Source organism: Neoarius graeffei, chromosome 18 (assembly GCF_027579695.1).
Source record: "Neoarius graeffei isolate fNeoGra1 chromosome 18, fNeoGra1.pri, whole genome shotgun sequence".
NCBI classification, from domain to species: domain Eukaryota; kingdom Metazoa; phylum Chordata; class Actinopteri; order Siluriformes; family Ariidae; genus Neoarius; species Neoarius graeffei.
The window spans coordinates 69,332,759-69,360,110 of NC_083586.1; the positions used below are offsets into that span (position 1 = coordinate 69,332,759).

The 27,352-nt window shown below is 43.0% G+C and overlaps 1 protein-coding gene across 1 annotated transcript in view; it reads right to left on the reverse strand.

Annotated features, from left to right (window-relative positions):
- zmp:0000001082 (integrin alpha-D) overlaps positions 1–25,877 on the reverse strand; it is a 136,109-nt gene extending 110,232 nt beyond the window's left edge. Inside the window, exons 1-4 of the mRNA XM_060899365.1 lie at positions 25,773–25,877; positions 21,654–21,771; positions 20,448–20,542; positions 20,303–20,370 (exon numbers count right to left, since the gene is read on the reverse strand). Of these exons, the coding sequence (XP_060755348.1) occupies positions 20,303–20,370; positions 20,448–20,542; positions 21,654–21,771; positions 25,773–25,869 (378 nt within the window). The 5' untranslated portion in view covers positions 25,870–25,877. The remainder of the gene's footprint in view (positions 1–20,302; positions 20,371–20,447; positions 20,543–21,653; positions 21,772–25,772) is intronic.
- Positions 25,878–27,352: the final 1,475 nt, after the last annotated feature.

A 27,352-nucleotide genomic window follows, 5' to 3' on the forward strand; every position in this document is an offset into this window, starting at 1 on the left:
CCAACAACACAAATGATGAAGGACTCCAAAAAGGCAACAAACACTTACAATAAACAACACCAGTCATAATCTCTCTCTCTGCTCTCTCTCACACACACATACACTTATTCAATACACGGAAATTGAATAAAGACTTTGTATTTGGTTGAGTTGTCAGTGCCGTGTGTTTGTCCTTTCTTCTGCAAGTCTGAGCAGTTATTAATAACAACACCACTAATAATAATATTATAAATGAAAGACCCCCATTCCTGCGACCCATCCAACCGGCCCCCCCAAAGGGGTGGGGGTGGGGGGGGTAGAGATGTCATTCTTGCCTGCATTCAAAACTTGAGAGCCCTGATACTGTCTCTGAAAAAAAATGCACTTTCAGCATAACAACACACCTGCTAACGTCAATTTACCAAAAGCAACACATTTTCCTCAATATACATTGCATATAACTCGTTCTGACCTGTCTCTGAATTATGTCTGAAGTGAATTCCTTCCGTGTTTCACTCGACAGACAACATGCGAGATAGTGCGCCTAGCCCACTGCTTAACCATCTTGTGCCAACGTGCGCAGCTGGTATCCAAAGTGTTTTAGTAGACGTTTGTTGCAAAGTCTCCCAATTATAATCAAAAACTGATGCAGGTGGATGAAAGAGTGATAGTGTGATAAAGTACTATACTAGTACTACTGAGTGATAAGAAATCCTAGTGAATGCTTGATAAGTAGACAATAATAAATAATTAGGTGTATTTTTCAGCGCGCGCACTATGACTCAAAATAATAGTACCGGCAAGAAATAAAAGTTGCTTTCACCCCTGACCCACACCCAACTCCAGCGCACTCCAGGGGCCCCATTTTCATCTTGGGCAATTTTAATCATTGCAAACTGGACACTGCAAAAAAATAATATCTTAGCAAGTGAAAATATCTTGAAAATAGTTGAAATGTTCTTGCATTTCCTATTAGAAGAATACAAGACACCAATTCTGAGATTATTAAACCTAGTTCTAGAACGCAACCAACTTATTCTAAGATGTCTTATCAAGTAAAAATATCTGTTCCATGCAGCAAGATCATTTCACTAGTATTAAGTAATTTTCTCCTCAAATTCAGTTTTAAATTTTTTGCAATGGAGATGGCATTGCCTGAGTTTCACCAGTATGTTACCGTAAATGTGGTATGAGAAAGAGTAATGTTCTGGACAAATGCTATGGTAACATTAAAAGTGCCTACAAAGCCAAGTCCCTTCCTCCTTTCTTAAACTTGGCTCATTCTACTGTTTATCTGTTGCCCACATATAGTTCTGTGCTTAAGTCAAGCAAGCCCCAGCATAAGACTGTGCTGCAGTGGTCTGAAGACAGTGTGGAAACTTTAAGGGGCTGTTTCCTCAGCACAGACTGGAGCGGCTTTCATAACCGGGAGCTTGATGAGGCAACAGAAACCATTATGGATTGTATTCAATTTTGTGTGGACAATGTAGTCCCGAAAAAAGATGTCTTACATTTCCCTAATAACAAGCCAGACATAACCAAAGAGGTTAAAGACTGTATTAATAAAAAAAAGGATGACTTTCAGAAGCAGGGACCATGGGGGTGTGGCCACCGCACAGAAAGAACTTAACCTTGCTTTGAGGAAAGCAAGAGAAAAACATTGGGCGGCTGTTGAACAGAGCTTTAGCTCTATTGTCCACGTTTAAAAGGATGTGGGACTCAATAAAAAGTATCACAAATATGAACACCAGCAGGATACAGCCCTCCACTACGGACGATCAAGGCAGGGCTGATAAACTTAGTGATTTTTTTCCTAAGGTTTGAGACACGGGACTTCTCTCAGGAGGGGGGTATGCTCTTAGACTCTTTAACCACCTCTGATGTTTCCTAATGTGTGATTGTTGAACCAAAGCAGATACAGTGCGTTTTTAGCAGAGTCTGTAATAAGAAATCTACAGGCCCTGATGGCTTGCCTGCCATTCTTCTCAAAAACTGTGCATCTGAACTTACTGCTGCTTGGTGCCCAATTTTTCAACAGTCCTTAGATAGTCACACTGTTCCAGCTCTCTGAAAGAAATCTGTAATCATTCCTGTGCCTAAAACTTCATGTCCTGCTGCTAATAATGACTTCAGACCAGTAGCTCTTACATCTGTGGTTATGAATCTTTTTGAAAGGATCATTGTGAACTTGTTGAAAGAAGAGGTAGCATCAGGTTTGGATCCCTTTTAATTTGCTTATACGCAGGGGCGGAGCACAGAGGATGCTGTCATCAATATGACGCATCTCATCAGTAAACATCTAGAGAATCCCAAAGCTTGCGCTCATGTCCTATTTGTAGATTTTAGTTCAGCTTTTAACACAATTCAACTACATCTTCTGATCCAGAAGTTAAATGACATGCAAGTGAACCATTTTATCATAAAATGGTTTTACTCGTTTCTAACAGACAGGTCCCAGCAAGTAAAAGTCAATGGCTCGCTCTCCACAGCCAAATTCTGTAGCACAGTATCACGAGGCTGCATGAGCTCTCCCATCCTTTTTACACTGTACACTAATGAATGTAGGAGCAGCCAGCCTAACAACTACATCATCAAATTTTCCAATGACACATCAATTTTAAGCCTACTGTGCAGAGATGACTGCCCTTCAGTGTATCAGGGCCAGATTGCCACCTTTAAAGCCTGGGGCAACAGCCATCATCTCATTTTTAATGTAAAAAAGAGAGAGAGAGAGATGATATTTGACCCTGGAGAGGTGAGAGTCCATGACCCAGTGATAATAAGCGACAGTGTTATTGAGCAGGTGTGCACTTAAATATCTGGGCATACAGATTAACTGCTACCTGAAACGGAGTGACCATATGGGAGTGTGGGAGGTTGGCTCAGAGGCTGCATTTCCTCTGCAGACTCGGACTGTTCGGTGTGAGCACCGATATCATATTTTATTTCGCTGTGCTAGAGAGCATCAGCAGATATGGTATGGCAGCGTGGTAGGGTACCCTCACAGTCCACCTAAAGTCCAAGATTGAGAACATGGTAAAAACAGCTATGAAAGTGATAGGCAAGAAAGATTATCCTTCCCTTCAGTCCATCTACAGTTGTGGTCAGAAGTTTACATACAGTGACATGAATGTCATCTTGGATATGAATGTCATGGCAATATTTGGGCTTTCAGTAATTTCTTTGAACTGTTCTTTTTCTGTGGCAGATTGTACAGCATACATCTTTAATTAAAAAAAACATTTGAATTTGGTGCACAAGTTTTAATTTTCTTTGGGTTTTCTGAAATCAACACAGGGTCAAAATTATACATACAGGGTCAAAAATTTACACACACTCACTTAGATTATTAATTCAGAGCTGCTGAAACTTCCAAAATGTCTCTTATCTTACCAAGGCTGAGGTCTCTTAACTTCCTGTAAGTGATCATGATTGACTACAGCTGGTAGCTTTTCTGTGCCTTCATAAAAAGGGCTTGTTTACAGCACTCATTGGATTGACCAACACACAGTAAAATGGGAAAGTCCAAGGAGCTCAGTGCAAATCTGAGAAAGAGGATTACAAATATACACAACTCAGGAATGTCTCTTGGAGCCATTTCTACCCATCCATCCATCCATCTTCTACCGCTTATCTGGATCTGGGTCACAGGGGTAGCAGCCTAAGCAGAGCCTAAGACATCCCTCTCCCTGGCCACCTCCATTTCTAAACAACTGCAAATTCAAAGATCAGTTCAAACAATTGTATCCAAGTTATTGTGAGGTGTAGTCACTTTGCCAAGTCACTTTGCTTCAAGAAAACCCAAACTGTCACCATCAGCTGAAAGGAAGTTGGTTTGAATGGTCAGGAACAACCTGGGAACCACCATGGCACAGCCCTGCCATGAACTGGAAGCTGATGGATCACTGTCTACAGTTCAGATCACCATGGACTAAGAAGCTGCTATCCAAGAAATAACCACCTGCTCCAAAATTGGCACCTTCAAGCTTAACTAAAGTACAGTATGAAGCTGACCACATGTACAAGGAAAAAGCCTTCTGGAGGAAAGCTGTATGGTCAGATGAGACAAAGATTGAGTTGTTTGGCCACAATGACCACCATGTACAGAGGGACACTGTATGAACTGGTGGTGGTGGTGATGGTAGGATCATCATGCTCTGGGGCTGTTTTGCTGCCAGTGGAACTGGTTCATTGCACAAAGTGGATGGAATAATGAAGAAGGAGGACTACCTCAGAATTCTTCAGCATAAACCATCAGAAACTTGAACACAACTTGGGACTTGGGAGTTACAACAAAACAATGAACCCAAACACACATCAGAGCTGGTTGTGGAGGATAAAGCAGGCTAACATTAAGCTTAAAACAAGTCCTGACTTCAACCCTATTGAAAATATATGGACTGTGCTTATAAGTCGAGTCCATGCTGTGAGGGAAATTTAATGGACGAACATTATTATTCTCTGTGTTCCTGTATGTCGAGCTCAAGTGACTTAATGGATGAACATTATTATTCTCTGTGTTTCTGTATGTTACTGAGTTACTGAGAAGAGATGTTTTTCCACATGCTGTAATCGCTTTTCTGTGGCCTTGGTAGTAATGAGCAGGGTGCTTGAGTTCGTCCTAACTATGCATCTTCTCATGATGTAACCACCTTTCCTGACCTCGGTGGTGATAAGCAGGGAGCTTGAGCTCTCCCTAACTCACATCCGCCTGCACATACCAGAGCACGCCAGGTGCATGCTTTAACAAAGCTTCATAGAAAATCTTGAGCCAATCACGTGAAGATGCAACCCTAGATTATGTGAGCTGCACCATGATGTTAATTCCTCCACCTCCTTTCTATATGCAGACTCATCATCGCCTCTGACCAGGCCTACCACGGTCATGTCATCGGCAAACTTGATGATGTGGTTGGTATCTGAACGTGCAGCACAGTGATGGATGAGCAGGCTGAACAACAGGGAGCTCAAGACACAGCCTTGAGGGGAGCCTGTGCTCACATTGATGGTTTTTGAGATGTAGCTGCCCACCCTGACTCTCTGCTGTCTCTGCAAAAGGAAGTTGAGAACCAAATTACATATGCCAGAAACTAACCCCAGTGACCTCAGCTTCTCCACCAACTGTTGGGGGATGATAGTATTAAACGCAGAGCTGAAGTCAATGAAGAGTAGCTTGGCATATGAGTTTCTCTTCTCAAGATGCGACAAGGTGAGGTGGAGAGCCATAGAAATAGCATCTTCTGTTGAGCGATTAGCCCTATACGCAAACTGCAAGGGATCTAGGTCTGCTGACAGATGGTGTTTAATGTGCTGTAGGACGAGCCGCCCAAAACATTTCATAACTAATGGTGTCAGTGCCACAGGACGGTAGTCATTTAGACAGACTGGATTTAACTTTTTAGGCACAGGGATGATGATGGCACTCTTGAGGCAGGTGGGTATAACCCCTTGGCTCAGGGAAATGTTAAAAATGTCTGTAAAGACATCTTTAAGCTGCTCAGCACATCCCTTCACCACCCGCCCAGATATGTTATCAGGCCCTACCGCCTTATGTGGGTTAACACAGGCGAAGACCTTTTCTACCTGGGTAGCTGTCATCTGGAGTGCTTGCTCATTGACAGTTGGTAGCTGGTAGTTCTGTAACTTGCTACTATTCACCTCAAAGCGTGCATAAAAACTGTTAAGTCTGTCCGGTAATGATGGATCATCATGATCAATTTGTGGGGGCATAGAGTAGTAGTCAGTGATTGTATTAAACCCTTGCCACAAACGTCGTACATCCTTATTGTCCACAAAGTGACTACTGAGCCTCTGCCCGTACAGCCTCTTCGCCTCCCTTATGCCCCGGGACAAAGTTTGTCTTGCCTGTCTATATGCAGTTTCATCCCCAGACTTCTAGGCAGCGTTTCGGGCCCACAATAGTGAGCAGATGTCACCAGTCAACCAAGGTTTTTGGTTAACACGCTGCCTGATGAGTTTCGTTTCTGTAACATCATCTGTACATTTATTTATATAGCCAATTACAGAGTCTGTGTATTCTTGTAAGTCAACTATGTCATCCTTCGTTGCTGCCTCCCTGAATATCTCCCACTGTGTGCTCTCAAAACAGTCCTGCAGAGCAGGTATTGCCTCTGCAGACCACACTCTGACTTCTCTTACCACGGGTTTATTCTGTTTAACCTTTGGCCTGTATGCAGGAATAAGCATGACCACTAGGTCGTCAGAGTTGCCGATGTGGGGGAGAGCCACTGCTTTGTAGCAGTTCTTAATGTTTGTGTACACATGGTCTAATGTGTTGTTCTCTCTAGTTACACAATCCACATGCTGATAGAACTTTGGTAACACACCTTTAAGACTTGCTTGGTTGAAATCGCTGGCAACAGCAATGAGGGAGTCAGGATAGACTGTCTGAAGCTTACTGATGTTGTGATATAGCTCATTCATAGCTTCCTTTACATTAGCACTCGGTGCAACATAAGTTGCCACAAGAACAACCGCTGACAACTCCCGTGGCGAGTAAAAAGGACGGCACTTCACAATCATGTACTCGATGTTCGGTGAGCAGTCCGTGGAGACCACTTTAGCGTCCTGGCACCACATATTATTTGTGTACAGCGCCAGGCCTCCTCCCCTCAGTTTACCGGAAGCAGCAGTCCTGTCTGCTCGGTGGAGAGTTAGCCCTTCTAGCTGAACCGCAGAGTTGGAGATGTTGTCATTGAGCCACGTCTCGGTGAATACCAAAATGCAACAGTCTCTCACGCTGTGCTGTGAAGTTCTCCAGAGTCTGATGTAATCCATCTTATTAGCGAGTGAGCGTACATTAGCTAGCATGATTGTCGGAACCGCTGGCCTGTATAGATTGCCCGTGAGTCTAGCATGTACTCCCCCTCGTTTCCCCCATTTCCTCGTCCTGTCGCACCGCTTCCGAATTCGGCTCCTCTCTAATTTATCTCCCGGTGGGGTGGTCGGTGGTATTGGGCCAGTGATGCGTTGTAATCCCATTCCATGTACTACTCCCAACCAGTGATTATCAGCAGGATAAGAATGTTTAACTCTGATATCTAATAGAAATTTATGATCATACACTATTCTAGTCATACACAAAGACACAGACACAGATGCCGGTACTGCCCTACTGCTAGGAGAGGCTGCCGCAGACACGGGCCGTGCCGCCATGTTCATGCGAGTCTACATCACCTTGTTAACATGTATACCAAGTTTCAAATCCATATCATGAATAGTTTTGGATATATGCTCCGGAAACAAACATTGCTCTTCGAAACTAAATCAAAATCTATTTTTTTTATGTAAAAATTTGAAAAATACTTTTTTTTTCAAAAATCCAAAATAGGAAAAGGCACCAGTTCACATGTTGCTTGAAATGTATACAAAGTTTCATGAAGATATTTTCAGTCATTTTAAATATATGGCTCAGAAACGAAAACATGACCAGACGGACAGCCAGCTGACCGGACGGAACCCGTTTCTAAAAGTCACATCTACATCACCTTGTTAACATCAATACCAAGTTTCAAATCCATATTATGAATAGTTTTGGATACATGCTCCGGCAACAAACATTGCTCTTAGAAACTAAATCAAAATCTATTTTTTCTGTAAAAATTTGAAAAATACTTTCTTTTTCAAAAATCTACAATAGCAAAAGGCACCAGTTCACATGTTGCTTGTTACGTATACAAAGTTGCATGACGATATCTTCAGTAGTTTCAAAGATATGGCCTGGAAACGAAAACACGACCGGACAGACGGACGGAACCCATTTCTATATCCCCCGGCAAACTTCATTTGGGCGGGAGATGAAAACAAATTTAATTGAACTCTACCAATTCTACCATGAAGAGTCGTGAAATATCCAACCAGAATTCTGCCAGAAGCTTGTTCATGTTAAACAAAAATGTTTGGTCAAGGTGAATCTTCTGAAGACACATTTTACCCAAATATTAGGTGTGTTGTATGTATATTTTTGACCCTGTATGTTTAATTTTGACCCTGTGTTGATTTCAGAAAACCCAAAGACAATTAAAACTTGTGCACCAAATTATAGTGGGTTTTTTTTTTTATTAAAGATGTATGCTGTACATTCTGCCACAGAAAAAGAACAGTTCAAAGAAATTACTGAAAGCCCAAATATTGCCATGACATTCATATCCAAGATGACATTCATGTCACTGTATGTAAACTTCTGACCACAACTGTATGCAGGCTCTGTAATCAGACTGGCTCATAGGATTCTAAATGACCCGTCACACATTCTGCACAATGAATATGATCTGTTACCTTCAGGCAGACGTTACAGAGCAAGTAAGTGTAAAACCAACAGACTCAAGCTCTCATTCATTCCAATGTCTCTCACACTTCTCAACAAGAAAAGAGGTCAAGTCTGATATGTATCTTGATGCACTTGCACTTTACCTAAGTCCTTCAGTCTCGCACTTTATTCTTGCATTTACAGTGGTACTTGAAAGTTTGTGAACCCTTTAGAATCTTCTATATTTCTGCATAAATATGACTTAAAACATCATCAGATTTTCACACAAGTCCTAAAAGTAGATAAAGAGAACCCAGTTAAACAAATGAGACAAAAATATTAGAGTTGGTCATTTATTTATTGAGGAAAATGATCCAATATTACATATCTGTGAGTGGCAAAACTATGTGCACCTCTAGGATTAGCAGTTAATTTGAAGGTGAAATTAGAGTCAGGTGTTTCCAATCAATGGGATGACAATCAGGTGTGAGTGGGCACCCTGTTTTATTTAAAGAACAGGGATCTATCAAAGTCTGATCTTCACAACACATGTTTGTGGAAGTGTATCATGGCACAAACAAAGAAGATTTCTGAGGACCTCAGAAAAAGCGTTGTTGATGCTCATCAGGCTGGAAAAGGTTACAAAACCATCTCTAAAGAGTTTGGACTCCACCAATCCACAGGCAGACAGATTGTGTACAAATGGAGGAAATTCAAGACCATTGTTACCCTCCCCTGGTGGTGTAGTGGTTAGTGCTGTCACCTCACAGCAAGAAGGTCCGGGTTCGAGCCCCGTGGCCAGCGAGGGCCTTTCTGTGTGGAGTTTGCATGTTCTCTTTCCTCTGGGTGCTCCGGTTTCCCCCACAGTCCAAAGACATGCAGGTTAGGTTAACTGGTGACTCTAAATTGACCGTGAGTGTGAATGGTTGTCTGTGTCTATGTGTCAGCCCTGTGATGACCTGGTGACTTGTCCAGGGTGTACCCCGCCTTTTGCCCATAGTCAGCTGGGATAGGCTCCAGCTTGCCTGCGACCCTGTAGAACAGGATAAAGCGGCTACAGATAATGAGATGAGATGAGATGAAATGTTACCCTCCCCAGGAGTGGTCGACCAACAAAGATCACTCCAAGAGCAAGGCGTGTAATAGTCAGTGAGGTCACAAAGGACCCCAGGGTAACTTCTAAGCAACTGAAGGCCTCTCTCACATTGGCTAATGTTAATGTTCATGAGTCCACCATTAGGAGAACACTGAACAACAAAATGGTGTGCATGTCAGGGTTGCAAGGAGAAAGCCACTGCTCTCCAAAAAGAACATTGCTGCTCATCTGCAGTTTGCTAAAGATCACGTGGACAAGCCAGAAGGCTATTGGAAAAATGTTTTGTGGATGGATGAGACCAAAATAGAACTTTTGGTTTAAATGAGAAGCGTTATGTTTGGAGAAAGGAAAACACTGCATTCCAGCATAAGAACCTTATCCCATCTGTGAAACATGGTGGTGGTAGTATCATGGTTTGGGCCTGTTTTGCTGCATCTGGGCCAGGACAGCTTGCTATCATTGATGGAACAATGAATTCTGAATTATACCAGCGAATTCTCAAGGAAAATGTCAAGACATCTGTCCATGAACTGAATCTCAAGAGAAGGTGGATCATGCAGCAAGACAACGACCCTAAGCACACAAGTCATTCTACCAAAGAATGGTTAAAGAAGAATAAAGTGAATGTTTTGGAATGGCCAAGTCAAAGTCCTGACCTTAATCCAATGGAAATGTTGTGGAAGGACCTGAAGCGAGCAGTTCATGTGAGGAAACCCACCAACATCCCAGAGTTGAAGCTGTTCTGTACGGAGGAACGGGCTAAAATTCCTCCAAGCCGGTGTGCAGGACTGATCAACAGTTACCGCAAACGTTTAGTTGCAGTTATTGCTGCACAAGGGGGTCACGCCAGATACTGAAAGCAAAGGGTCACATACTTTTGCCACTCACAGATATATAATATTGGATCATTTCCCTCAATAAATAAATGACCAATTATAATATTTTTGTCTCATTTGTTTAACTGGGTTCTCTTTATCTACTTTTAGAACTTCTGTGAAAATCTGATGATGTTTTAGGTCATATTTATGCAGAAATAGAGAAAATTCTAAAGGATTCACAAACTTTCAAGCACCACTGTAGCACACTGGTGTACAGGTATTAAGGCATTTCCATGATGGCGGCATGTAAGAACGCAGCGGCTTTGCTCTCCTTGATGTGGTTGTTCCTTTTGTCTGTCTTGTTTGTTTTTTCATCAGCGGGAACCTTGACATACAAATGGAAAGACTTGTTAAGGATTGGCGCATTGTGTGGTGACTCAGATTTCACCAAAAGTTTTTACATCGACTATCTGCCGCCAGAGATCGCTCGACCAGCGTGGTGTTTGTGGATCACTGGGCGGAAGACGCAAGAGGCAGCGCAGGGAATGATGCCAGAAGCACGGCTGTTGAGCCAGCATTCGGGCCCGACTGAGGAAAGCCGCGCACAGGCCAGCGCTACCCAGCATCTCCCTGACCAACACCAGATTGCTTAGTAATAAGATGGATGAGCTAACGTTGATCATTGATGCACAAAAATCAGTGCAGAACTGCTCGCTGATGGTGATAATGGAGATGTGGCTGCACTCGGGAATCCCAGACAAGGCTACCATGCTAACAGGATGCACAGCGTACCGGGCTGACAGAAACGGTGAGTCCGGTAAGAGCAGAGGTGGAGGGCTGTGCATCTACTCTAACAACAGGTGGTGTACAAACGCTACGGTGATTGAGAGACACCACTCATCTGATCTGGTGTTTGTCACACTGAGATACCGGCCTTTCTATCTGCCGCATAAGTTTACTGTTGTCATTGTCATGGCTGTTTACATACCACCCAGTGCTAATGCTAATGTAGCATTAAACAAATTGCTAACATCCATTTGCATACTGCAGTCTGTGCATCCCGATAGGATTTTATTGTGGCTGAGGACTTTAATCATGTAAACCTACAGACTGTCCTCCCTAAATTCTACCAGCATGTTACATGTCCAATGAGAGGTCAAAACACACTGGATTCTATGTATACAGTGACACTAGGGAAGGATATAAAGTCTCTGCCCAGCCTCACTTAGGCCAGTCTGACCATTTATCCCTCTTTCTATAAACCTCTCATTAAGAAAACTATGCCTAGAGTGAGACACATGAGGATTTGGCCTGAGAACGCAATTCCACAACTGCGGGACTGCTTTGAGTGCACCAATTGGGACCTATTTGCACAACAGGATTTAGAGGACTATACATCCATGGTTTTGTTTTATATTCATACCTGTATTGAAAATGTCACTGTTGAGAAACAGATACGATGTTATCAGACCAACAAACCGTGGATGACCAGAGATGTCAAGCAGCTGCTGAGGGACTGTGACACAGCCTTTAGGTCTGGCATCATGGAAGTGTACAGTGTTGCCAGATCCAAACTAAAAAGAGGAATCAAAGAGGCAAAAGCAGCCTACAGGAACAAAATCGAGGGACACTTCAGCATAGGGGACCCCCAACGTGTCTGGCAGGGAATCCAGCACCTCACAAACTTTAAGGGCTCCACAGATTCAAACATCAGTACCAGCAGGAACCTCACTAAGGAGCTCAACCATTTCTTCGCACGTTTTGAGGTGACTGAGGCAGAGACTGGGTCCACACTGTTATCACCCATGAGCAACCTGGCACTCACAGTGAGTATGGAGGAGGTCAGGAGAGTGCTGCATGGTGTGAACCCCAGGAAGGCTGCCGGTCCCGATGGTATCCCAGGAAGAGTGCTGAAGGGCTGGACAGACCAACTGACTGAGGTATTCACTTCTGTCTTCAATCTCACTCTGTCCTCCTGTACTGTCCCCAAATGCTTCAAATCTGCTACCATTGTGCCCATCCCTAAGAAACCATCTGTCAGCAGCCTCTCTGACTACAGACCTGTGGCTCTTACCTTGATGTTTATGAAGTGCTTTGAAAGGCTGGTGCTAAAACACATCAAAGCCTCTCTCCCTCACAGTTTGGATCAGTACCAATTTGCATACAGAGCCAACAGGTCAACAGGAGATGCTATCAACACAGCTCTCCATAGCGTGTTGACGCATGTGAAACAACCCGGCTCATATGTAAGAATGTTGTTCGTGGACTTCAGTTCTGCTTTTAATCCTATCATACCCAGTAGAATGATGTCCAAACTTTACAGTCTGGGTGTCAGCCATCACATCTGCAGATGCATCAAGGACTTTCTAACAGAGTGTCCACAGTCAGTTAGACTGGGGTTCCACCATTTCTCAGTCCTGGCCCTCAGCACTGGTGCCTCCCAGGGCTGTGTACTGAGTCCTTTGCTATACACCTGACGGACATATATAACACCAGATGCTTGCGCCATGCAGAAAACATCATTAAGGACTGTTCTCACCTAGGAAACAGCCTGTTTATGCTGCTGCCTTCTGGAAGGCACTATAGGTTCATACAGGCCCACACCTCCAGACTCATGAACAGTTTTTATCCAAGTGCCATAAAACAACTCAGCTCTTAGTTGAATTATGTGCAATATTCTCTGCAATATATTCTGCACTGTGCAATTCACTAGCTCATCTATTTATTAATTTGTTGTTTTATGTCAATGTCTGCTGTACAACCCCAATTCCAAAAAAGTTGGGACAAAGTACAAATTGTAAATAAAAACGGAATGCAATGATGTGGAAGTTTCAAAATTCCATATTTTATTCAGAATAGAACATAAATGACATATCAAATGTTTAAACTGAGAAAATGTATCATTTAAAGAGAAAAATTAGGTGATTTTAAATTTCATGACAACAACACATCTCAAAAAAGTTGGGACAAGGCCATGTTTCCCACTGTGAGACATCCCCTTTTCTCTTTACAACAGTCTGTAAACGTCTGGGGACTGAGGAGACAAGTTGCTCAAGTTTAGGGATAGGAATGTTAACCCATTCTTGTCTAATGTAGGATTCTAGTTGTTCAACTGTCTTAGGTCTTTTTTGTCGTATCTTCCGTTTTATGATGCGCCAAATGTTTTGTATGGGTGAAAGATCTGGACTGCAGGCTGGCCAGTTCAGTACCCGGACCCTTCTTCTACTCAGCCATGATGCTGTAATTGATGCAGTATGTGGTTTGGCATTGTCATGTTGGAAAATGCAAGGTCTTCCCTGAAAGAGACGTCGTCTGGATGGGAGCATATGTTGCTCTAGAACCTGGATATACCTTTCAGCATTGATGGTGTCTTTCCAGATGTGTAAGCTGCCCATGCCACACGCACTAATGCAACCCCATACCATCAGAGATGCAGGCTTCTGAACTGAGCGCTGATAACAACTTGGGTTGTCCTTCTCCTCTTTAGTCCGAATGACACGGCATCCCTGATTTCCATAAAGAACTTCACATTTTGATTTGTCTGACCACAGAACAGTTTTCCACTTTGCCACAGTCCATTTTAAATGAGCCTTGGCCCAGAGAAGACGTCTGCGCTTCTGGATCGTGTTTAGATACAGCTTCTTCTTTGAACTATAGAGTTTTAGCTGGCAGCGGCGGACGGCACGGTGAAATGTGTTCACAGATAATGTTCTCTGGAAATATTCCTGAGCCCATTTTGTGATTTCCAATACAGAAGCACGCCTGTATGTGATGCAGTGCCGTCTAAGGGCCCGAAGATCACGGGCACCCAGTATGGTTTTCCGGCCTTGACCCTTACGCACAGAGATTCTTCCAGATTCTCTGAATCTTTTGATGATATTATGCACTGTAGATGATGATATGTTCAAACTCTTTGCAATTTTACACTGTCGAACTCCTTTCTGATATTGCTCCACTATTTGTCGGTGCAGAATTAGGGGGATTGGTGATCCTCTTCCCATCTTTACTTCTGAGAGCCGCTGCCACTCCAAGATGCTCTTTTTATACCCAGTCATGTTAATGACCTATTGCCAATTGACCTAATGAGTTGCAATTTGGTCCTCCAGCTGTTCCTTTTTTGTACCTTTAACTTTTCCAGCCTCTTATTGCCCCTGTCTCAACTTTTTTGAGATGTGTTGCTGTCATGAAATTTCAAATGAACCAATATTTGGCATGAAATTTCAAAACATCTCACTTTCGACATTTGATATGTTGTCTACAATATCAGTTTTTGAGATTTGTAAATTATTGCATTCCGTTTTTATTTACAATCTGTACTTTGTCCCAACTTTTTTGGAATCGGGGTTGTATATGATGTGTGCTGTTTTCAATCAATCAATCAATCAATCAATCAATCAATCAATCAATCAATCAATCAATCACTTTTTATTGTCATTGTCATAAATAACAACGAAATTCTGTTGGAGCAACCCAGCCATACATAGTAAATGTAAAAAGTGCATAATGTAAAAAGTGCATAGTAGTGCAAAGTCCCATAATACCCATTATAAATAGAGTCCAGTGCAGGCATGAAATGTAAACAGTCATAATCATAGCAGCAAGAGGTATATCAGAAAACAGATCAAGAACAGGGGCACCAGAGACAGAGAGCATGGTCAGATGTGGAGTTAATGTAATGTTGCAGCAATACAAAATTCAGTTCACAGTTATTGTAGGGTGAGGTACAGTTTACTGTCCATGGGAGGAGGGGAGAGAGGGGAGTGGGGCACCGTTCAGCAGCCTCACTGCCTGAGGGTACAGGCTTTGGGACATTCTGGTTGTTCTAGCTGGTAAGGCCCTGTACCTTCTGCCTGAGGGCAGCAGGTGGAACAAGTGATGGGCCGGGTGGTGTTGGTCATGCAGGATGTTATGCATTCTCTTCAGACAGCGGGAGGTGTAGATGGTACTGATCTCTGGTAGAGTGGTCCCCATGATTTTCCCTGCTGTTTTTACAACCCTCTGGAGTGCCTGCTGTTCGGCCTTAATGCAGCTGGAAAACTACACAAGGAAACCATATGTCAGAACACTGCTGATGGCACAGTTGTAGAAGTTCACCATCAGCTGTTTCTGGATCCTGGCATTCTTCAGTTGCCTCAGGTAGTAGAGCCATTGCTGGGCCTTTCCTACCGCTGAGGTGGTGTTGATGCCCCAGGACAGATCCTCAGTGATAGTCACTCCCAAGAATTTGAAGTACATCACCCTCTCCACCGCCTCATTGCCAATAGAGAGTGGAGGGTGGTTGTTTTGTCTCTTCTTGTGGGGGTCCACAATCATCTCCTTGGTCTTCTTGATGTTCAGTATGAGATTATTACCCACACACCATGATGCTAGATGTTGCACTTCAGCCCTGTAATCCATCTCATTATTGTTGTTGATAAGTCCGAGCACTGTGGTGTCGTCAACGAATTTAACAATGATATTGGAAAGAGAAGAAGCAGAGCAGTCATGTGCGAACAGGGTGTAGAGCAGAGGGCTAAGCACACACCCTTGGGGGGCCCTGGTATTGATTGAAAGGGTGGAGGAAGTGTGCTTGTCTACTCTCACACTTTGTGTTCGGTTTGTCAGAAAGTCCACAATTCAATTGCACAGTGAGATGTTCAATCCAAGATGGTGTAGTTGGGCTTGGAGCTTGAAGGGCCGGATTGTATTAAAGGCCAAGCTGAAATCGACAAAGAGGAGCCTCACATAGGTGTTCTTCTGCTCGAGATGCTCCAGTAGTGAATGGAGCACAATGGCAATAGCATCCTCAGTTGACCTATTCTGTTTATACGCAAATTGGTATGGGTCAAATGTTGGTGGTATTGCGCCTTTAATGTGTTTGAAGACCAGTCTCTCAAGGCATTTAGCTGGAATGGAGGTGAGTGCTACAGGTCTGTAGTCATTCAGACATGTGACATTTGATTGCTTAGGGATGGGAACTATTGTGGCTGCCTTAAAGCAGGCAGGGACCCATAATGTGGACAGCGATGTATTGTAAATAGAGGCGAAGACATCTGTTAGCTCCGCAGCACAATCTTTCAGCACGCGGCCCAGCACACCGTCCGGTCCGGCTGCTTTTCTTGTGTTGATGCTGCGGAGGACACGTCTCACCTCATGAAAGCTCATGACTGGAGCAGAGTCAGAGGAAGGGAGGGGGGCCGCACCAGGTCTGTGTTTTTCCTGTCAAAGCGGCCATAAAAATGGTTTAAATCCTCAGCTAAGGTGGCATCAGCTGAGGAAGATATTGCTGTTGCTTTGCTCTTGTAGTCTGTGATGGCCCTGATGCCCTCCCATATCTGCCTGGGGTTTATAGAGTTGTTGAAACAGGCTTCAATACGCCTCCTATGTTGTTGTTTGGCAGTATTGATACCTTTCCTCAGTGCAGCCCTGGCTCTGCTGTATGCCCCAGGGTCCCCAGAGCTAAGTGCCAAATCCCTAGCTCAGATCAGCTGTTCTATACTGTGTGTCATCCAAGGTTTCCTGTTCAGATACACACGAAAATGTTTCCACCATGTAACGTTATCCACACAAAAGTTGATGTAACATAGGACAGTGGAGGTGTATTCATCCATGGATTCCCGAGTGTCTGTGCCCTGCCCTTTGAATACATCCCAATCCATGTGATGGAAACAGTCCTGCAGCATAGGGATGGCACCCTCCAGCCATGTTCTCATAGCTTTGGTTATAGACCCTGCACTTTTGATCTTAGGTGTATACCGTGGATATAACAGCAAAGAAAGGTGGTCCGACAGACCCAGGTGGGGGTAGGCCTGAGCCCTGTATGCATCTGCTGTATTAGTATACACTTGGTCCAGCGTTTTATTTCCCCTAGTAGCACATTTCACATTATGATGGAACTTACTGTATGAAGAACTGTTTTCAAATCAGCATGGTTAAAGTCCCCAGCTGCTATAAAAACACTGTCCAGATGAGCTACTAAACTGTTGTTTATGCTGTCATGAACGTGTGCTAGCGGCAGCTTAGCATTAGCGTCTGGTGGAATGTAAACAGCACAGATGTGAACAGCAGTGAACTCCCTCGGTAAGTAAAATGGTCTGCACTTTAGCAACATGAGTTCTACCTCTGGACTGCCCAGTTTACTCACTATGGTTACGTTGGTGCACCAAGAGTTGTTAATATAGATACATAGTCCCCCGCCAGTCTTTTTGCCAGAGTCCGTGGTCCTGCCGGCTCTGTAGGCGGTACGTCCCACTAGCTCGATAGCAGCGTCCGGAGTGGTGTTGTCCAGCCAGGTTTTGGTGAAAATCATGCAGCAACAGTTATAAATAGTCCTCTTTGCTGCCATATGTAGCTGTATCTCATCTATCTTGCCACGGATCAACCGGACATTAGAGAGAAAGACAGTAGGAAGCAGTAGTTTGAATGGATTAGCCTTTAGCCTGGCCCATAGGCCAGCCCGCTTGCTCCTCTTCTGCCACCGCTCACAGCGCCTCCTTCACTGGCCTGCTGCTGCGGGGTCCCCGGGAGATGGTCTGGTGATCTCAGGAGGATAATACTCGGCTAACAGGTGGTGTGCTCCAGTATTTAATTGAAGGAGTTCAGAGCGGCTGTATTGGAGTGCCACTGCCCCGAAAACGTGTAGAGTAATACACAGTACCACCAATAAAGTACAAAAACTATGCCAGTTGTAGTAGCTCCTAGCCACTGCGTCTGTGCGCGCCGCCATTTTATATTTTATATTACACTTTTTTAAAATTTAAAACATGTGCTGTTTTTATATTTTATATTACACTTATTTTATATTAGACTTTTATTTTTATATTGGATGTACCACTTGAGGAGTTGCACTGAAATTTCATTGTACAGCTGTGCAATGACAATAAAGGCATTCAATTAAATTCAAATTAATGGCTGTTCTACAGGGCACTGAATTACAGGCTTAATGCCAGGCTTTGCTTATTTATTCTCTCATTTAGTTTTTTACATGTCTTAGGGGGGTTGCAATATATTATTGTTTAGTATTCTTTTATTCTTGGTCATACTGTATTATTCTCTGTATTGTTTGTCCTTTGTTTGCTGTTCTGCTGTTTTGTCTGTTTGTGCAGCCGTTGCAGCGCTTTGCCCAAGAAAAATTCCCCCACAGGGACAATAAAGTATTTTTGATTTGATATAAAGTTACAAAGTACAAATGTGTAATCAGGAAATTCATTATAGTTTTAGCATGAAGTCTATTTTGTTGAAGTTACCAGCTGTTCATTGACGGTCAAGTTCACTTAGGTTTGTTGACGGTGTAGTGGCTGCTGCTTTATGTCCCAGGGCTCCCTCATGACTGGGTTACCTTCTGGCTCTCCCCTTTAGTTATGCTGTCATAGTTAGTCTTGCTGGAGTCCCTGCTTGTACTCAGTGCACAAGCTTCTTAAACCATTACAGGACATGAGCATATCTAATATGTGTCGTCTCCCCCCCAAGCAACACAAGCAACACATGCTGTTGGATGTCCTCCAACATGGACGGCCTAAAGATCAGCATGACATTACTGTGGACGTTCCTCCTTGGATAGATTTAGGACTGCAGTTGCTAAGAACAGTTTGCACTCAAGTCTCCATCACTGAACATTTAATACTAGAACTAAAGGCCCGGTCCCACTGGCCGATGGACACAAAACGTATGCAAAAAGGACACAGCGGACGAGCAAAATTTCGGGGGTGGCTCTATCCATTTTCATCCGCTCCAGAAATGGACAAAATTGGCGAAAATTTGCGAAAACAGAACGGAAAAGAACGGACGTGGGTAGTATATAGCGGGGATGTTAAACGCATGTTCATAGGAAGCCTAGCGGATGAAAGCGGATGGAAGTGGATGACAGCTCCGAAGGGGTTACCGGTGATAACTGAGAAGCGGACGCATAGCAGAAAGAGCGGATGCATAGCGGATGAAGGGGATGCATCACGTACGCCTAACGGAAACAAAGGGGATGTTGCGCGGATGTATATCGGATGCAGACCGTTCACTGCGCATGCGGGGGGTATGAATTGCGTCTGCTCCGCGGAAATAAAGGGATGCAGCACGCACGCCATCAGCATAAAGCGGAAAGACGTGCTGGCGGCTACATCGATACATCTCTACTACTAGATGATTTTCTCCCCCTTTTTATACAAAATATCGATTGTCCGCTAGGTGTCCTTCTACATACTCTAGACATACTCCAGACATCCTAAATATACGAGATACATCCCAGATATAAACGCTTTGTCCATTTTGAATACTTTATACACGAGATGCATACGCTTACATCCTTTCTATTTCCGTGCTACTAACGATGAATAGACGTTTCATGTACCTTATCTTTCCTCCCTCTTTCCGTTTTCAGCTGCAGCGGATGTGAGTTGCGAGGATGCCCAGAGGATGCAGAGAGGATACAGCAGACGTTTAACGGATGATAACGGACATAGAACGTTTGTTGCTCGTATATGTCGCGGATTTACATCGTACACGGCGGAAAGTTCATCCGTTCTAAAAGTTTTGTGCAGCTCAAAACTTTTTGCGCGGATGAAATCACAGTGGACGGATGCTTGATGGATAGAGCGTATGAAGCACGTATGCAATGAGTACACAACGGATGCATAGCGTTTTCCAACGGATGGCAAAGATTTTTTTACGTTTTACATCCTCTTTGCATCCGTAAGTGCAGTGGGACCGGGCCTTAAAAACAGTTCAGTTCTTCAGGTCATTGACTCTGATACTCATAAATTGTTCATAAGCTCAGCTGCACTTTTTAACCATATAACACACAGTTATAGAAGAGACATTATTAATAATCACACTATCTCTTATCACCAAGATGAGGTTGGGTTCCCTTTAGAGTCTGGTTCCTCTCAAGGTTTTTTCCTCGTGTTGTTTGAGAGAGTTTTTCCTCACCACTGTGACCTCAGGCTTGCTCATTAGGGATAAATGTACACATTTAACACACACACTAGCAAAACTGCTTTGTGACAATGTGTCCATTATTAAAAGCTCTATACAAATAAAAATTGAAATGAATTGAATTGTATTGAATTAAGCACCAAAGTATTAAAATGATAATGTTAAACTGTTAATAACTGAATGTTAAAGTGATAAGTGTTTGTCTAAAAACTTATCGTAATAAAGTGTGAAACTCACAGTGAGAGAGGCTGATGGAGATGTCCTCACTGCCATCGACATCCCAAAGAACCTGATCCCCTTCAAGTCTGAGGACCAGTACAACTCTGTTAGGTGTGTGTGTGTGCGTGTGTGTGTGTGTGTGTGTGTGTGTGTGCGTGTGTACCTGGCTGATAAAATTGGCTGCAATTTTTCTTCTCCACTGTGCATTTAAAAATCGCTCCTGATCTGTTTGCACTTAATGGAGCGCTGACGATAATTCTAACAACACACACAAGCACAACAATATGATTTTCATGACCTTACCCTCCATGTAGCAGATAGAAATTTAGAGGTCATGTATCACATCACTGGTGTACAGTTAAGAAACTGACAGATGAATGTACAGACAAACAGGCAGACAGAGAGACAGACAGACAAGCAGGCAGACAGAGAGACGGACAGAGAGACAGACAGACAAACAGGCAGACAGACAGACAGGCAGGTAGGCAGACATACAGACAGACAAACAAGCAGACAGACAGAGACAGACAGACAAACAGGCAGGCAAACAGACAGACAGACAGGCAGACAAACATGCAGACAGACAGACAAGCAGGCAGACAGAGAAACAGACAGACAAACAGGTAGACAGACAGACAGACAGACAGATAAACAGGCAGACAGACAGACAGACAGAGACAGACAGACAAGCAGGCAGACAGAGATACAGACAGACAGGCAAACAGGCAGGCAGACAGACAGACAAGCAGACAGACAGACAAACAGGCAGGCAGACAGACAGGCAAACAGACAGACAAGCAGACAGACAGGCAGGCAGACAGACAGACAGACAGACAGACAGACAAACAGGCAGGCAGACAGATAAACAGGCAGACAGACAGACGAACATACAGACAGGCAGACAGACAAACAGGCACACAGACAGACACTGAGGCAGTCACATGGACTAAATACTTTTAGCCAAGATACTCGATTCCAAACACAGCAGATTATTCTGTTTAAGTTCACATTAAAACATCCAGCGCCATTAACTCATTCACAGGAAACACACACACACACACACACACACGTACTGAACACTCAAGCAGTCGGAGTAACTAATGGCTGCTCAGTAATAGGTTTTGGTCATCTTCATCCTTTCATCTATAAACGTGCAGTTTAACACCTCCTCATGTCTCATCACATCTGCGTGAGCTGCTCCTGTCCCTCACATATCCGAGATCCTCACTAAATATTTACAAATCACTGAAGTTTTAATGATGTTTTTACAATATACAGACTGTAGGAAGACACAGAGATGTGCAGATTGTTTGAGACAGGCTTAGAAAAAGTTAAGTTAGTGACAGAAATAAATAAAGTAAATACTTACTCTTTCGTCTTGTCAGACGGATACTGCAGCAGTCTGTATCCAAAAAACTCCTCTTTATTTCCTGTGAATTCCTCTGGGTTCAACATGTCAATGTTAAATCCATCCGAGACTGAGACAGCTGAAAGACAGATTTATATAAGTATGATTGTTCTGAATATAATTAGACTAATAACATTACACCAGTATGATTATTATTATTATTATTATTATTATTATTATTATTATTGTTGTTGTTGTTGTTGTGTTGTTGTACTATTGATCACGGGTTAATTAATTACAGTGAAATAATATTTACAGTATTATATATAGTGACAAATAATGTTATAAGCACTGTTTCACAATCAGGGGAAACTTTTTGCGTCCACTTTTTGAGTGTAGAAACAGTCGTTTTCTACAGGGTTTTTTTTTTTTTTTACAGTTATTGAGGAAAACAGACACAGGTTTATCTCTGTAGGGATCCCTTCCATGTTGTCAGACATTTACTACTGCATCTCAAAGTATTGGAAGATCATGAAAAAGTTCTTTTTTTTTGTAACCAGAAATCCAGCATCTCAAACTATTAGAATATTTCATTCTGAGTTTGAGTAAAACAGCATAAATCCTGTGTATCTCTCGGTCTAGTTTAGTTCACACAACCACAATCATGGGGAAGACTGCTGACTCGACACAGAAGATGATCATTGACACCCTCCACAAGGACAGTAAGCCACAGAAGGTCATTGCTGAGAAGGCTGGCGGGAAAAGGTGCACAAGCAAAAGGGATGAGCACAGCCTCAAGAGTATTGTCAAGAAAAGTCAATTCAAGAATTTGGAAGAGCTTCACAAGGAGTGGACTGAGGCTGGTGTCGGTGCATCAAGAGCTATCACGCACAGATATCTTCAGGAAAAGGGCTACAACTGTCACATTCCTAATATCAAGCCCCTCCTTAAGCAGAGACAATGTCAGAAGAGTCTTACCTGGGCTAAGGAGAGAAAGAACTGGACTGTTGCTCAGTGGACTTGATAAAACCCAGTGGACCAACACCAGCAGATGACATGGCAACCCAAATCATCACAGGCTATGGAAACTTCACACTGGACTTCAAACCCCTTGGATTCTGAGCCTCTCGACTCTTCCTCCAGACTCCTGGACCTTGATTTCCAAATGAAATGCAAATTTTACTTTCATCTGAAAAGAGAACTTTGGACCACTGAGTAACAGTCCAGTTCTTTCTCTCCTTAGCCCAGGTAAGACACTTTTGATGTTGTCTCTGGTTCAGGGGTGGCTTGATATTAGGAATGTGACAGTTGTAGCCCCTTTCCTGAAGGTGTCTGTGCATGGTGGCTCTTGATGCACTGACACCAGCCTCAGTCCACTCCTTGTGAAGCTCTCCCAAGTTCTTAAAGTGCTGATGACACGTTTTTGACATCTTTGGCGATGTTTTATAACATAAAAAGTAATTCCTGATGATCCATATATTAATTCACGAGGGCGCCTATTTTACAAGTTATGATAAAAAACGCGGCTATTTGGGCAAATTTGACGGGGCTGCAGCACCCAGGAGACGGAGGATGAGGAGGAGGAGGAGCTATATGACGTCAGCGAAAGAACCTTCCTCCTAACTTACCAGTTTGTTGTTGATGCGACAGGTGTTCAGTTTGTCATTATTAGTATTATTATTATACATTTATATATATATATATATATATATATATATATATATATATATATATATATATATATATATTAGTTATTATGCCTTCGCGTTGTGTTGCCAGCTTTTGCTCCAAAACCTACAAGGATGGGGTAAGTTTATTCAAGTTTCCCAGAGATCCCGAGCTGCATGCGAAGTGGGTGAAGCAAGTCAGGCGCACTCGTGACAAGTGGGAGCCCTCACCAACATCCGTCCTGTGCTCTGAACACTTCGATTTGGATTGTTTTGACACCCTTCCCAGCTTAAAGGAATCTCTTCGGTGTTCAGTTCAGCACAAACGTGTTACTACCATCAGCAGTGCCTACACAGTGTTGCCAGATTGGGAGGTTTCCCGCCCAGTTGAGCGGTTTCAAGTGCATTTTGGTGGGTTTTGAACATATTTTGGGCTGGAAATCGTCAGCAGTACTGCTGAAGTTTTCCAGCCCAAAATATGTTCAAAACCCACCAAAATGCACTTGAAACCGCCCAACTGGGCGGGAATCCTCCCAATCTGGCAACACTGCCAGTATTCCGGAGGGGGTCTACTAGTAGCTATGCCGGATCCAAAGACAGTCCTCCTGTCAGAACATGTGTTGTGAAACGACATAAGATAAAGGTACGTAGAGCTATAGACTCTACATGATAATCATAAATGTAATCATAAAGTCGGCGTGATATCAGTCATGTATTTGCTTGTGAAAGCTTGCGGCTTTCATGTAACTGCCGCCTAGCAACGAGAGGCAAAGGGTAAAGAGGGTAGGCTATCATAGATTCTATTCGGAAGAGATCAACACAATTCTAGACTCCCAGAAGAGGAAGAGCTAGCACTAGAGAGTTCACTGGCGTTTTCATGCGCCATTTCCATTGAGTAGAACCAGAGTAGAACAGCCAGTGAACCGCAGCGTGTTCTTCCGCTGACGTCACAACATGGCCGCGAGCCACGGACCCAGTTTTCTTGCGCTGTGCAATTAAAAGTTGGATATTTGCGTAACAACAGCTTCTTTTCACGTAATTATAACAGAAATCTAACATGTTTGCCATGTTGTATAGTTTATTTAAGAAATTGCATAGAGTCATGTTCGTGTCATCAGCACTTTAAATCGACTTTTCTTGACAACCCTCTCAAGGCTGCGCTCATCCCTATTGCTTGTGCACCTTTTCCAGCCAGCCTTTTCAGCAATGACCTTCTGTGGTTTACCCTCCTTGTGGAGGGAGTTGATGATCATCTTTTAGACAACTGTCGAGTCAACAGTTTTCCCCATGAAGTGGTTGCGTGGACTGAACTAGACCAAGAGATACACAGTGTTTATACTGTTTTACTCAAACTTGAAATGAAATATTCTAATAATCTGAGAGACTGGATTTCTGATTTTCATGAGCTATAAGCCATAATCATCAAAAGTAAAAAAAAAAAACAACCTTGAAATATTTCACTTTACATAATGAATATAGAATATATGAAAGTTTACCTTTTTGAATTAAATTATTTAAAAAATGAACTTTTCCATGATATTCCAATATTTTGAGATGCACTAGGATAATAATAATATTATGAGTCTGTCAGTGGGAAAAAAAAAACCAGTTTATTCGATGTGGATAATTTCCCTGTAAAATGACATTGTATAGCCGTTTTGCTGTTGCCAGTTATAATGGATCAATTTTCATAATTCTTGTTGATGTTCATGTTGTAAATATTTGGACACAAAGAGATGGGGAATAGGGCCCGGGTTAAAAATCCTGGAATCTGCCATTAACACAGCTCATGTACTGGTTCCCTCATGGTGCATTTCTGGTATCTTGTAAGAATAAATGATTGTAATAAACAGTAAGAGCTGCTGATTTGGCTTTGTTCTCGTCATACAGACCAGTGATATTAATCTACTCTCCACAAATATCCTGCTACACGACATCACAACTCTGTTCGACAAACTGTTTTTAAATATTTGATTGTATTAACAAATTATTTGCGGCTGCAGCAAATAAGACTGTGCAGTGAAATACTTTATACAGCTAACAGGAAATGATGTTCCAAAATCCTTAAACAGTCATCAGTCCACATTTGTGTCAAACTCTGCTGTAAGAAATATAAAGAGACTTTTAGGAAATTATGGTTTAAAATGTTTTTAACATGAGCCACATTTTTCTTATTTCAGGATTTTTTTTAGGTTTGTTTCAAAGATGTTCGTCACTTTTCCTGACAGTTCAAACTGACACTCTGTGGTTGTTTAAAAATGACTGTGTGTGTGTGTGTGTGTGTGTGTGTGTGTGTGTGTGTGTGTGTGTGTGTAGCACTGATAGTGAAAACAGCAGTTATGAGGATTTTAACAGGAAGTCGAATTTTAGTTAAACTCGAGATTAAACATTTCAGACAGTAAATACTCAAAGAGAATGTTTAGATTAAAATAAAAATAGCTGCAAATTTTAAAGAGAAAAAAACAATTCTCACCACAAAGCAGCAGGAAGAGCAGAGCCATCCTCCAGAACCTGTACATGGGTGAAGTGATCTCTCTCTCTCTCTCTCTCTCTCTCCCCCACACAAGCATGTGTGTGTGTGTGCGCGTGCATGTGTGTGTGCACGGTGGAGTGCATAAGGTAGCAAAAAGTGAAAGAAAAGAGAGGAAGTGAAATTCTCACTACACCCATGTACTGAGAAACCCAACCACTCATAAGGAGGCTTTGAAAATTAACCAGTACCTTAATTGTTTGGAGAAGCCATGGGCTAAATGTCAGAGAAGCAGCTTTGGAACCAAAAGGTCATAGGTTTTAGTCCCAAGTGCTGTTCATTCACTCCCCAAACCCATGGATGTTCCTTCACCAACAGGAAAATGTGCACATGGGGGACTGAAAGAACAGCACTTTCCCCTCCCTCTACATCCATGGCTTGAACAAGGCACCGAAACCCCAACTGCTCTGGTGTGTGTGTGAGAGTGTGTGTGTGTGTGTGTGAGAGAGTGTGCATGCGCACACTCACAGCTTCATCTCATCTCATCTCATTATCTGTAGCCGCTTTATCCTGTTCTACAGGGTCGCAGGCAAGCCGGATCCTATCCCAGCTGACTACGGGTGAAAGGCGGGGTTCACCCTGGACAAGTCGCCAGGTCATCACAGGGCTGACACATAGACACAGACAACCATTCACACTCACATTCACACCTACGCTCAATTTAGAGTCACCAGTTAACCTAACCTGCATGTCTTTGGACTGTGGGGGAAACCGGAGCACCCGGAGGAAACCCACGCGGACACGGGGAGAACATGCAAACTCCGCACAGAAAGGCCCTCGCCGGCCACGGGGCTCGAACCCAGGACCTTCTTGCTGTGAGTCAACAGCGCTAACCACTACACCACCGTGCCGCCCCCTCACAGCTTCAAATAGGTTAAATACAGAGAAAGAATTTCACTGTGCATATTTCAGCCTATAATGTGCTCAAAAGATGATGGAGAAAAACACTCACGCTTCTGATCTGGACAGAAATAATTCAGTGGGCTGAGAGGACCAGGTCTCAGTTCTCTTTAAATGGAACCAGAAAGTAGGCTGAGAGAAAATCTCTCTCTTTGCATTCTCACTGTCTTTAGTCTTGAAAGCACACATGGTTTATGATCTGATTCTCTTCAGCTCTGACAAGACCTCAGTCCATTTCACATTTACACAGTTCTCCTTAAACCAAGAGCAGAAATCAGGATTCAGTCAGTTCTTCTCACTGCCTCCTGACTGTCTCTTCTCCCAGCTACACACCTCCTCACACAGCCATGTTCTACAGATCTGAACTCTGCTGTAAAATTACATGTAATGTTGGGGAAACTTGGTGAAAAGGTTCCAGAAAAAGTGTTTATTGTAAGAAGCAAGCTTTATATTCACGAAGTGTCAACAAACGAAACCACAAAGCAGACCCATAAAATGACCCATACCCTCCTAAGATCTGACATCAAGTGGAGCATGTAGATCTGGTCCAGATTGAGGAGGAAAAGCACAGAGTACACTAAAACACACCGAACGTGAACCTGAATGAAACTAAACCCAAACCT